The sequence below is a fragment of the Phaseolus vulgaris genome, chromosome 6 (genome assembly GCF_000499845.2).
Source record: "Phaseolus vulgaris cultivar G19833 chromosome 6, P. vulgaris v2.0, whole genome shotgun sequence".
In the NCBI taxonomy this organism is placed as follows: Eukaryota; Viridiplantae; Streptophyta; class Magnoliopsida; order Fabales; family Fabaceae; genus Phaseolus; species Phaseolus vulgaris.
The window spans coordinates 24,869,800-24,883,498 of NC_023754.2; the positions used below are offsets into that span (position 1 = coordinate 24,869,800).

Sequence of the window (13,699 nt, forward strand, 5' to 3'; positions counted from 1 at the left end):
TTATTTAATTTACATGCAAACTTTATTCAGAAATTTCAATATATTCTGAATTAAACTTATGTACATATTTCAATATTTAGTGAAAGTTAGTCATTAAAATTTGAAAATATCTGTTACTTGTGGGTTTGATATCCATATTTTGAGACAAACCATTACTTCTGACTCTATACACTTGCCAAAATAAGTCAACAAATATATAATATCTTGCACAATTTGAAGCATAAATCGGGGATGGTCCCTAAATATCAATGAAAACTAATTGTAAAGGTTCAATACATTAAGTATAAAATGTGTGAGAGGGAAGTTCATGGGACTTTCCAAGCACGCAAGCATTGCAAAACTGTTTGTGAGAACTGTATTGTATGTTACATGAATTCAAAACACGTTGTAGTTGTTGTTTGTGGCTATTGTATTCATTGGTCAGATGGTGAGACTATTGAGTTCATGAAGGTCTGCAGAGGAGGTGAGGGTATTTGACTCTTTGATTATGAAGATTATCACATAGGACATACTCTTGGTGGTTGTGGTCTATTCCTAGCAAAAATTGTGTGGCATCAACAACTTGTGGTCTATAGACACATCTACTCATTTCTCTTTATAGTTATAATGAGGATGTTTCCTTCCTTATTTTTGTTTGTAAGTTATGCTAGCTAGGATACTGGTATGCATAAGAGATTTTGCTTTTCTTTTGTTATATTTCTTTTTAATGTAAAATTATGATATATTGACAACTTATTAGTTTCTATAATAATAATTTTAATAGCACGGAAAGATAATAATTCTAATCCCACGGGACGATAATAATTATAATCGCATAAGGTAATAATAATTCTTTCATAATAAAATCTCAACATATATTTAAATGTTAATTATAACATATTTAAATAAAAACAATTATGTTTGTTATTTTTTTATTTTCAAGATAAACTCTCAATAGATTTAAATCATAACATATTTAAATAACAACAATGATGTGGGAACGATAATTATGAGACTTTACTTAAAATTAAATCTGTTGTCACCCTTCATATTAAGTAATGACTCAACTAAAGATCTGGTCTTGGGTAACCTTTAAAGTCCCTTCTGCTTGTTTTTTCCTTTTCTCCTGGTTTGTATATATTCCATTAAACATAAGTGATTTATTTAGGTTGGTCAGACTTCTGGAGGAGGGATTGTTTGTTTCTGTGCGATTTTGTACATGAGTTGGATCATCCCTAAAGTGATTCTTATTTATTTATTATTGTTCATAAGAAAATTCACTCTTTTAAATTATTAAAATAAAACATTCTTTTTTTAATGCATTAAATTCATTTTTTTTAAATAAAATCAAATCAATGTCACACTCCAATAATGAATAAATGAAGTATGATTTTTTTTTAAAAAAATAATTATTATTTTTATTTATGGCAAGTGTTGAAGGCAAAAAAAAACTATAGTGGGAAAATAAAAAAAAAAGAATGTTCAAAAATAAGGATTTTCCAATGACATGGGACATTCGTTTGAGAATTGTCACTGAAGTTGTTGGAGCTTTGTTTTACTTGTACTCTGCTGCTTCTTAGCCTATTTATCATAAAGATATCAAGTCAACAAATATACTTTTGGATGAAAAGTATAAAGCAAAAATAACAGACTTTGGTACATCTAGAATGATTTCCAGTGATGTTTCTCACCTTACTACAGTAGTTCAAGAAACATTTGGATACTTGAACCCTGAATTTTTTTGAACTAGTCAATTCATTGAAAAAAAGTGTATAGCTTTGGAGTAGTTCTTGTTGAACTCTTAACAGGAAAAAAGCCAATAACCCTCCTAAGTTCAGAGGAAGCCAATAGTTTAGCTTCATATTTCACCCTTCATATTAAGTCATGACTCAACTAAAGATCTGGTCTTTGATAACCTCTAAAGTCCCTTCTGCTTGTTTTTCCTTTTCTCCTGGTTTGTATATATTTCATTAAACATAAGTGATTTATTTAGGTTGGTCAGACTTCTGGAGGAGGGATTGTTTGTTTATGTGCGATTTTGTACATGAGTTGGATCATCCCTAAAGTGATTCTTATTTATTTATTATTGTTCATAAGAAAATTCACTCTTTTAAATTATTAAAATAAAACATTCTTTTTTTAATATATTAAATTCATTTTTTTAAAATAAAATCAAATCAATGTCACACTCCAATAATGAATAAATGAAGTATGATTTTTTTTTAAAAAATTATTATTTTTATTTATGGAAGTGTTGAAGGCTAAAAAAAACTATAGTGGGAAAATAAAAAAAAGAATGTTCAAAAATAAGGATTTTCCAATGACATGGGACATTCGTTTGAGAATTGTCACTGAAGTTGTTGGAGCTTTGTTTTACTTGCACTCTGCTGCTTCTTAGCCTATTTATCATAAAGATATCAAGTCAACAAATATACTTTTGGATGAAAAGTATAGAGCAAAAGTAACAGACTTTGGTACATCTAGAATGATTTTCAGTGGTGTTACTCACCTTACTACAGTAGTTTAAGGAACATTTGGATACTTGAACCCTGAATTATTTCGAACTAGTCAATTCATTGAAAAAAAGTGTATAGCTTTGGAATAGTTCTTGTTGGACTCTTAACAGGAAAAAAGCCAATAACCCTCCTAAGTTCAGAGGAAGCCAACAGTTTAGCTTCATATTTCATCATGTGTGTGGAGCAAGATTGTGTATTTCATATCATTATGAAAGAGTGATGAAGGAAGGGGAGAAAAATCATATCATGGAATTGTGGTCTATAGTCATAGTTATTCATTTCTCTTTGTAGTTGTAAAAAGTATGTTTCCTTCCTTGTTGTAGTTTATAAGTTAAGCTAGCTAGGATACTGGTATGCATAAAAGATTTTGGTTTTCTTTTGTTCTATTTCTTTTTAATGTAGAATAGTGATATATTGACAACTTATTATCTTTTATAATAATAATTTTGATCGCACGGACGATAATAATTCTGATCGCATAGGCAATATTGATTCTTACTGCACAAGGCGATAATAAATCTGATCGCACATGATGATAATAATTCTTTCAGGATAAAATCTCAACAGAGTTAAATGACGATAATTATAACAAATTTAAATAACAACAATTATATGTTTTTTTATTTTCATGTTAACATCTCAATAGATTTTAATAATTATAATCATAATATATTTAAATAACAACAATTATATTTGCTTTTTCATTATAAAATCTCAACAAATTTGAATAATAATTATTATGAGACTTTACTTCAAACTAAATCCATTGTCTGCCACCCTTCATACTGGCTCAACTAAAAGCCTGATCTTGGTTTACCACTAAAGTCTCTTATGTTTGTTTTTCCTTTTCTCCTGGTTTGTATGTATTCGATTAAACATAAGTGATTTATTTAGGCAGATCAGACTGTATTTGTTATAGTAACAACTTAGTGACAAACTTCTGAGAAGAGGGATTGTTCGTTTCTGTGCGATTTTGTATATGGGTTGGATCACCCATAGAATGGTTCTTATTTATTTATTATTCCTAATAAAAAAATAACTCTTTTAAATGATTAAAATAAAACTATCTTTTTTTTACATTAAATTTATTTTTTTTAAATAAAATAAAATCAATGTCACAGTGAAGAAATTTGTGGAGTATGATTTTTTTTTTTTTTAAATAATAATTTTTTTACTTATGAAGAGTGTTGAAGGCTAAAAAAAACTATAGTAGGAAAATATAGAAAAAAAAATGTTAAAAAGAAATCGAGAATTATTGTTAACCACTAAAGTCCCTTCTACCTGTTTTTCCTTTTCTCTTAGTTTGTATATTTTTTTTTATCAACAATAATTACTGAAATTAAAGGAAACATTTAAGGGTGTCCCAACCCATATATCTAAAATACTTTTAAAACAACAACCATCAAATGCTGGACACTATGAGTTAGTTCCATAACAATAGAGCTTTTAAAAATCATTCTCTTCTCGTACAACCCCACAAACTGTTATAGACCAGCAGAAAAATCAGTTATTACTAACGGGCTACCAGCACTTAGAAGTGCCATAAGCTACCCTAGTAAGCACTCTACAAAAGACCAGCACATAGCTAGGACTACTAAGTCATTTAGCATCTCCTTTCCGTTCCAGCAAATCTGGACCAGCAGCATTGTCATCTTGATCCTCTTCCCTTCCTAGGATTCTTCTCCCTTCACTTCATTAACCTCTAACACCTTGATTAGCTGTTCCTATGCTTCCAGCTTTTGTACCATCTTCACCACCTCTAGAGCCTCCCATACCAGAATTCCTTCTATCAGATTCCTTTCCCTGATACTTCGCCAAAGATGGATAATGTTCGAGGTCTTTTCTGACCTTATCCCTGCTGATCACCTCAAGCTCCCACCAACAGCTGCAAACTTTGACATTGTTGTTAATCCAACCAGCTAGGATGTTCATAGCAAACCTCTTCCTTAGACCGGCTCACTTTCCTCGGCAGTTCTGATTTGCACCTTAGCTGCATACTTCAGAACCTTCAAGCTGCACCAATAGCATCAGAGGCAACCATGCCTTTCAACAAGGATCCAACCTAAGCCTGCTAGGAGACTCTTCCTCTGATTCTGTTTAGGAATCACTATACCAGCACATCTTTCCAGTACAAAACAGGGTATTTATACCACCTATATACCACCTTATACACAGAGTTCCTACTTGGCTTCTTTGTCGTACAACTTTACCTCCTCTACATTCTGAACTCTCATACAGTTAACCCTTAATCACCATTTTGCAACTGAATCAGTCCTCCTGCTTAGACTTAGCCAATTTAAGGCTCAAGAGATAAACCATAATAGCAGGCTCTCGGACCAAATTACACAATCATTAGCAGACCCTTCTACTCCAACAGGCTCTCTTGGATACACCAACATCACCCAATCACTTAAAGCTTCTTATACAGATTTGGGGATTCAATACCCAATCTGCATATGAGGACCCTATACTTTAACCACAACCATGATTTGAGCTAAACCATCTGAAAAATCTCTTTTAATTTGTACTTATTCGATTAAACATAAGTGATTTATTTAGACAGATCAGACTCTATTTGTTCTAGTAACAACTTAGTGGCAAACTTATGAGAAAAGGGATTGTTCGTTTCTATGCGATTTTGTATATGGGTTGGATCATTCCTAAACTGATTCTTATTTATTTGTTATTCCAAATAAAAAAATAACTTTTTTAAATGATTAAAATAAAATTATATTTTTTATTACATTAAATTCATTTTCTTAAAATAAAATAAAATCAATGTCACTAATGGAGTATGATTTTTTAAAAGAAAAATAAATTTTTTATTTATGGCGAGTGTTGAAGGCTAAAAAAATTATAGATTATAGTGGGAAAATATAGAAAAAGAATGGAAGATTATTGTTAAAACAGAGATGGTCTTCTGGTGATTTAATGTGGATAAAGTTTAACTTTTGAGCTTAAAGGAGTTGGAGGAGACCACTGACTTCAACATGAATAGAGTAATTGGAAAAGGAGGTCAAGCTACTGATACAAAGGAAGACATGTTGATTAATAGAACAATTATTGCATTGAAAAAATTTTAAGTCCAAGGAAAAATAGAAGAATTCATTCATGAATTTGTCATTCGGTCACAAATTAACCACAGAACCGTGGTAAAGTTGTTAGGAAATTGTTTGGATACTAAAATTCATTTGCTTGTTTATGAATTCATTCCTAATGGTAACTTTTTTAGTATTTGCATCAACCAAAGTAAGAAATAAGGATTTGTCAATGACAAAGGACATTCATTTTAGAATTGCCACTGAAGTTGCTTGAGCTTTGTGTTACTTGCACTGCTTTTTAGCCTATTTATCATAAAGATATCAAGTCACAAATATATTTTTTTATGAAAAGTATTGAACAAAAGTAACAGAATTTGGTAAGTCTAGAATGATTTCGAGTGATGTTACTCACCTTATTACAATAGTTCAAGAAACATTTGGTGGATACTTGGACCTTGAATTTTTTCAAACTAGTCAATTCATTGAAAAAAATGAAATCTACAGTTTTGGAGTAGTTCTTGTTGAACTCTTAACCGGGAAAAAAGCCAATAATTCTCCTAAGTTCAGAGGAAGCGTGTCGAGCAAGATTGTGTATTTGATATTATTGATGAAAGAGTGACGAAGGAAAGGGAAAAAAATCATATCATTATAAGTCAAGCTACTTAGGATACTGGTATGTATAAGAGATTTTGGTTTTATTTTGTTATATTTCTTTTTAAAGTAGAATTGTGATATATTGACAACTTATTGTCTTTTATAATAATAATAATAATAATTTTGATTGCAGGAAAATAATAATTCTGATCCTACGAGTGATAATAATTTTGATCTCAAAAGACGATAATAATTCTTTCAAAATAAAATCTCAACAAATTGAAATGATGATAATTATAACATATTTAAATAACAAAAATTAAATTTGTTATTTTTATGATAAACTCTCAACACATTTAAATAATGACATATTTAAATAGCAACAATTATGTTGGGATGACAATCTGATCGCACGGGGGCGATAATAATTCTTTCAGGATAATTAAATAACAAATTGATCGCACGGGATGGTAATTATTTTGATGATAATTATAACAAATTTAAATAACAACAATTATGTTTTTTTTTTCCAGATAAACTCTCAACAGATTTAAATAACAACAATTATGTAGGGACAATAATAATTCTGATTGCACGGAGCGATAATAACTAAATCTCAATATATTTTAAATGATGATAATTATAACAAATTTGAATAACAACAATTATATTTGTTTTTTAATGATTAAATCTCAACAGATTTGAATGATGATAATTATGTAACTTTACTTAAAACTAAATTCATTGTCACCCTTTATACTAACTTCATGGCTCAACTAAATGCATGGTCTTGAGTGACCTTTTAAAGTCTCTTATATTTGGTTTTTCTTTTTCTCCTGGTTTGTATGTATTCGATTAAATATAAGTGATTTATTTAGATTGGTTGTTCTAGTAGAAAGTTAGTGGCAAACTTCTGGGAGGAGAGATGGTTCGTTTCTGTGCGATTTTGTACATGAGTTGGATCACCCCTAAAGTAGGTCTTGTTTATTTATTATTGTTGATAAAAAAATTAACTTCTTTAAATGATTAAAATAAAACATTCTTTTTTTAGTACATTAAATTTATTTTTTTTAAATAAAATAAAACCAATGTCACACTGCGGTAATTGGTGAATAGTGAGAAAATACAAAAAAAAATGTCCAAAAGAAATGTAGGATTATTGTTAAAACAAAGATAGTCTTCTCGTGAATAAAAAGTTTGCTAAATAGTTGAAGAATTAATATTTTGGAGATGATCTTAATAATTTCATATTTGAGGAATCAACGTAAGTGAGTCTTTTTGTTGCATCAATGTCAAATATATCAGAATATTGTATGTTTTTATTTATCCAAAATACATACAGGCGAGTGTGAAAGATTAATCTTTTACTTTTATTTTATTTAATTTACATGCAAACTTTATTTAAAATTTTCAATATATTTTGAATTAAACTTATTTACATATTTTGATATTTAGTGAAAGTTGTACATTAAAATTTAAAAATATTTGTTACTTATAGATTCAATATCCATCTTTTGAGACAAATCATTATTTCTGACTCGATATATTTATTAAAATAAGTAAACAAATATATAATATCTTGCACAATTTAAAACATAAATTGAAATGATATCTAAACATAGATGAAAACTAATGGTAAAGGTTTAGTATATTAAGTATAAGATGTGTGAAAGGGAAGTTCATGGGACTCTCCACTGTGTGTGGGAACTGTGTTGCATGTTACATGAATTCAAAACACGTTGAACAATGTTGAAACTACAATAACCGAGTATGTTGTGCCACAATTGTAAAGAAGGAATGTTAGGTTTATACAATTAAAATGATTTAACATACAATGATTTGTATATCCCGTTAAAATGATTTGTATAATGGGTTTATAATTTTAAATTTAATAAACTTAGCTCAATATGACTATATAATAAAAAATATTGAGTTATCTAATAATTTTATATTTTATTACATGAGCAATATACTTATTTATGTATTATAAATATTGTTATTGTTTTATAATTACTAAATAACAATGGAAATATTTGTTTGTTTAGTCTTTTCAAATTTATTCAACTCCATAACTTAATTCATAATTGAATTGGGTTACTACATAACAAAAACTAAACCCAACCACCCAACCCAATTAAATTAAAGTCAAACAGAATCGCTTGCACTCCTAGTATATATATCTGATCTTAGAATCTTAAAATGATGAATTTTAGTGATTACCCAACCCAATTCATTTAATTGGGTTGAAAATGAGACTAAATTCAACTCAAACAGAATCACTTGCACTCACTCTTACTATGTATCTAATCTTAGAATCTTAAAATGATGATTTTTAGTGATTATGAAGGTAGGTAAAATAATTAAGTTTTTTTAATAACTAAAAATAAATAAATTAAAATGAGTATTTAGAGAATATCATACCCTTGTACAAAAAGATTTCAAATTATCTGTACCTCAAATTCTTCAGAGTTCAAGGAGTCTTAAACTCCCAATCCAAAGCAAAACAACCTCAAAAGATCTATAAGAGGTTTTAACAGAAAAAAATATTTCATACACAAAAAATAATATACATTCAAAAATAATACACCGGGTAGAAGACCAAAATATACATCCAAACCACATAATTAAGAGACAGAGGTCCTTGCGACACCTCTTATATTAACATTTTCTGAACTTATAATTAACTAAATTTTACTTTGAAAATATATAATTAAAAAAAAGGTATGATCAGGAAATATTTTTTATGCAGAAGTCAATTTTATCTTTATGAATTAATTTTAATTTTGTGCAAAAGTCAATTTTATCTTTATGAATTAATTTTAATTTTGTGCAGAAGTCAATTTTTTCATATTTTTATTTTCTATAGTTTTTTTATAAAAAAATTCAAAAACATAATCTTATTCAGAAACTTATTGATATAATAGAATAATAATTAGTAAAACTATTTTTTTTTACTTTTTGTTACAATGGTAAGATAAGTGCAAAAGAAATTATGTTTAAATTGTTGTAGTTGTTTTGTGAAATAATATTTCCCTATCGAATATTTTATGCACTTAAAATAATTTTTTTCTTGTTTATGAATATAGTTAAACTAGTACATAATTGATTTACATTGATTTATGAAAAAATAATGTAAGAAAAATATGGTAACACGATTAGATATAAGATTCATATTTACTTACTTTTTTCTTCATATTTGCGCTTTTGATAACATAAAATTAATCTGTGCTAATTTATTTTTCTGTTTTCTTACTTAGTTACTATTTGTTCTAACTAGAAAAATGTTATCGGATGAGTGAAAGAGACATATAAAAGAGGGAATGAGATGTAATATAAAGGAGAAAAATAAAAATAATAAAATGAAAACCTCATTTTGTTCTCTTGATATTTTAAAGTAGATAATATAAAAGAAAAATTATAACACTTCATTGCATTTTTATTATATCATTGGTAAAGTGAATAGTTTATATCCTTTCTCTCCTCAGTCACTCCTCTCTTTTTATGTTATTGACTATAAACTTTATTTTGAAGTAAAGACATTTTTTGCTTGATGAAAGAAATTGCTTAATGATGCGTGCTGCCGTGTTATACTGTGATATGATTTTGAGTGAATTTTAAGTGACACTTTTCTCTCTTTCTCTAATCATAAAGTGAATAACTTTTTCTTACTAATTTGTTATTATTTTAGCAAGTGCAGTGTGACAACAAGGGTGACAGATTAAAAAGCAAAGAAATAGAAAGTTTGAAAGTAATGGAGACAAATACGGGAAAGGAAATAGTGAAAATCCAAGAAGTGGTTGAAGAGTAAAATTGACAAATAAAGAGTGTACATCAGAAGTGGATAATAATATCAATATTTTATTATTATTTTGAGGAGTGAGTGTATAAGTCTGCAATTTAAAATGAAATAAAAAGTAATAATTTAGAACAACCTTTAAACACTGGTGAGTGTTATCTTACTGGTCCACTGATTTGTGTGACTATTGACCGTAGAGTGAGCCATAATTTAATACATCACCAATTCTACACTACACGGCAGAGAAAAAAATGTGGGTAGGTTTAAATGGAAATGACCCTACACGTTGAAACTAGAGGCGCAAAATACCACTCTAATAATTCATTTCATCTCAGAACAACAATCATCAAAATGTATTTATAATTTTGATCCAAAAACTTGTTCAATAATCACAACCCAAATCAGAAATCATAAAAAAATAGAAGAATCCAACATACAACAATAAATACATCAACTGTCACAAAAACAAGACATTAATTAGGTGCGAATAGGGTTGATAACAGGGAAGAAGGGAATGATCTAGTAGGAAGGAAGGGCTTTAAAGGAAGTGAGGTTTCTGAAATGGACCCAAGTTTTCTCCCACACAACGGCCTCGTACTGGGTGGTGGCAGATCCGCCCTTGGCCTTCAGCACAAGGCGGTAGTTAGTGCCGGCCACCACCTGGGTCTCGCCCTTCAACACGCTCACCAGCTGCAGCTTCGTACCAGAACGCTTGTCGTACTCACTCACTGCATATTCCGCGATCTCCACCACGTGCTGCTCTTTCACATCCTTGATGGGCTCCCACCCGGCCAGCGTCGCTTTGGAGCGCGTGGCATAAGACACCAACATAAGAGAGAGGAGAAGAAGGCAGTGATGTCTCGTCATCATAATCACAATCACTGTGATGGGTCTCTGTTAAAAAGTGTTAAGGAGTGGGTTTTCTATTTATAGCAGAGGAAGAAGAACACGGTTATAGCGTGTTTTTCTGTGAACTTTGTAACCCTCGTAGTTCCTATATACTGTGGCTGAAACCGCGTTCCTTTTTCTGCTTATAAAATCGTTAACTACTGCTGCCTTAAGGAATAAGTTTTCTTTAATTAAAAGTAATGTTGGTCGTTTTTATATATAAAAAATCTCTAATTAACATCTCAAAATGAGAATCGCTTATATAATAAGTGATAGAAAAAAATAAATAAGAAAATAATTAGTAATAGCAAAGTATATATCATCACTCTAACATAACTAAAAAAACTATACTTTCTTTTCCTTTTTTATTTACGTTTTATAATTTTACAAGCAATTAGCATTTTAAAAAGTTTAAGTACACCGTGCTATAGACGGTTGATTAGGAGACTTAATGTAGAAACAATTATATGTTTTCTTTCTTAAACAAATTCGGTAACCTCTCTTTGATTTGATGCTAATTGAAATTATTATTATTATTATTATTATTATACCTATCCATAGTAAGGTTGAAAATGCAAAAAAATTTAGATAATAGAGTCTTCATCGTCTTTAATGAATATTATAAATAAAATGGTATTTTCAATGAGTTTTTAATAATAAACGGCTATTTATGATAAATGACAATCATACTGTCAATTCAATGACTTTTCAGATGGACCTCTCTTCTTTTATTGGATATCAATTGAAAGTTTATTTCTGGATAAATACTACTAATCAAGACACCCTCTCAATTTATATTTAGAATAGTAACAGTTATTATTTTAAAATTTATATTGTTTATTAATATTTAGAGACTCATATCATTTGACGATTTATTTATATTTTTAATATCTCTTTCTAGAATAATGAAACTTTATAGTTTTTTTTTAAAATAATGCATGTTAGTTTATAGTTATTCTTTAAATTGATCATGGCTTCTAGTTTTAAACATTGTTTTAAGTTATGTAAAAAAAGTTATCTATGCACGTTTTTATGTGGAGTTTTAAACATTTATTTTAATGTATATGTACAATTTTGCTTATATTTGACATATATAAATAATAAAACATACTCGTACAAGTATAATAACCCATATGGTGTTGAATTGCAACGTGTTACTATCTTCGGTTTTCTTGTATAAGAAGAAAACAATTAACTTTACATTTAAGCAAAATATTTAAGTTAAGAAATTTTACTACTTTCTAATATTTTTTTCGGTAAAATAAAAAGATCATATTACTAGTATGATGTTATAATAAAAAAAAAATCAGATATTAATTAGAAATTAAATATTTTTTAAAAATATCGATTATTAAGAAAGTAAAAACATCGCTAAAATTTATTTATATTTTGAAGTATGAAATCTGTGATTTTTTAAAAGTTGAATTAGTATTTCAAGAGTGTAATAAGAACATTTTCAACAAGGGAGCTGTTTATAATAATTACTTATAAATAAAATTATTATTTTAAATATGTGTTTCATACTTAGTAAGATAAAAACTTTAGTATCGTCGTATCACTATACAATTTTCTTTAATTTATTCACTTATTACTTAATAAAGAAAAGCTAAGATTGAAGAAATCAGTATATTGAATGTTTTCAAAACAATTTTTAACACTTTCGTTTAATAATAAAAAGAAAAAATCGTCATAAATAATTTTAATTAATCAAAATATTTCTTTGTTTATAGAGATAGGAGGTTGGATCTATAGTAAGATTTTTTTTTAAATGGTTTTTAGAAAATGAATGTTAAAGTATGAAATTGTTGTTGTTCTCGTACAAAAGAAACATAGAGAACTCCTATTGATTAAATAATCCACTCTTTCGTTTTGGTTGATATACGTTTATTTTTCATTTTTAGGGTTTGTTCAATTTAATTTTTCTTTTTGTGTTCTTGTTCCACTACTCTAGTCAATTTCTCATTTTTTTCGTAGACTCTTGGTCGGGAGAACACTTACAAAAGGTGTTTTCATGTTTAAGTAAGTATTTGATATTCGATGCAATAAATATATAATAATAATTTTTTTTTCTTAAAAACTTATGTCTATTTATATATTTACAATGAGTCTGTTATCGATGAATCAAAATTAACTTATGAATAGTTATTAAGAGTCTATATTACCTAGTTTTTCCTACAATTTAGTCTTCTTAATCTTCTCTTGATCTTAACGCGTTTTGAAGATGTCGGTCAGTCAGAATTAAGTACCAAGACTTCTATGTTTCGTCTGGTTCCAACTGTTACAATTGTATTTAACATTTTTTAAAAATATTTTAAAGTTTCTTCATTTTCATAATCAAACATTTAAATTGATAAAGTATTTGTTATTTAGTTGAAATTGTCCACATTTAAGTTAATAAAATTTGATAGCCAACTCATGAAATAATGGATGGGCATGCATGGCCAAAACCATGTGCACTACCGAAAGAAATCAGAGATAAGGACAATTTCTCCTAATAATAAATAAATAATAATTAATGAAACGTATGGATAAATTTGGAAAGGAATTATTTGCTGCAACCTGCCAATCAATACATCCAACTCCACCTTCCTCCCAAGTCCACCAATACACGCCACGATACTACATGAATAGAAAATAAAAATATTCATGCTAAAACTAATTTACTAAAAATATTTCTACTTGACTTTAATTTGTAAAATAATTAACTTTTTATTTTATTTTATTAGAAACATTTATATTATATATATAAGTCTTTAGATAATAAATTACACAATTGTTTTATTCCTGCATAATTCTATTGCAATTAATCCTCTCTTTAATTATATGTAGCAAAAAAGTAGTTCTGTTCGTTTGCGCAGGTATATATATATATATATATATATATA

The 13,699-nt window shown here is 28.2% G+C and overlaps 1 protein-coding gene and 1 pseudogene across 1 annotated transcript; one reads left to right on the plus strand and one right to left on the minus strand.

Annotated features, from left to right (window-relative positions):
* The first annotated feature begins 5,318 nt into the window (after positions 1–5,318).
* On the plus strand, positions 5,319–6,202 carry LOC137833549 (wall-associated receptor kinase-like 1; annotated as a pseudogene).
* Positions 6,203–10,445: 4,243 nt separating this feature from the next.
* Positions 10,446–10,793, minus strand: LOC137833550 (cysteine proteinase inhibitor 1-like). The gene has a single exon (XM_068641891.1). It carries the CDS (start codon positions 10,791–10,793, stop codon positions 10,446–10,448), a length of 348 nt encoding a protein of 115 aa, XP_068497992.1.
* Positions 10,794–13,699: the final 2,906 nt, after the last annotated feature.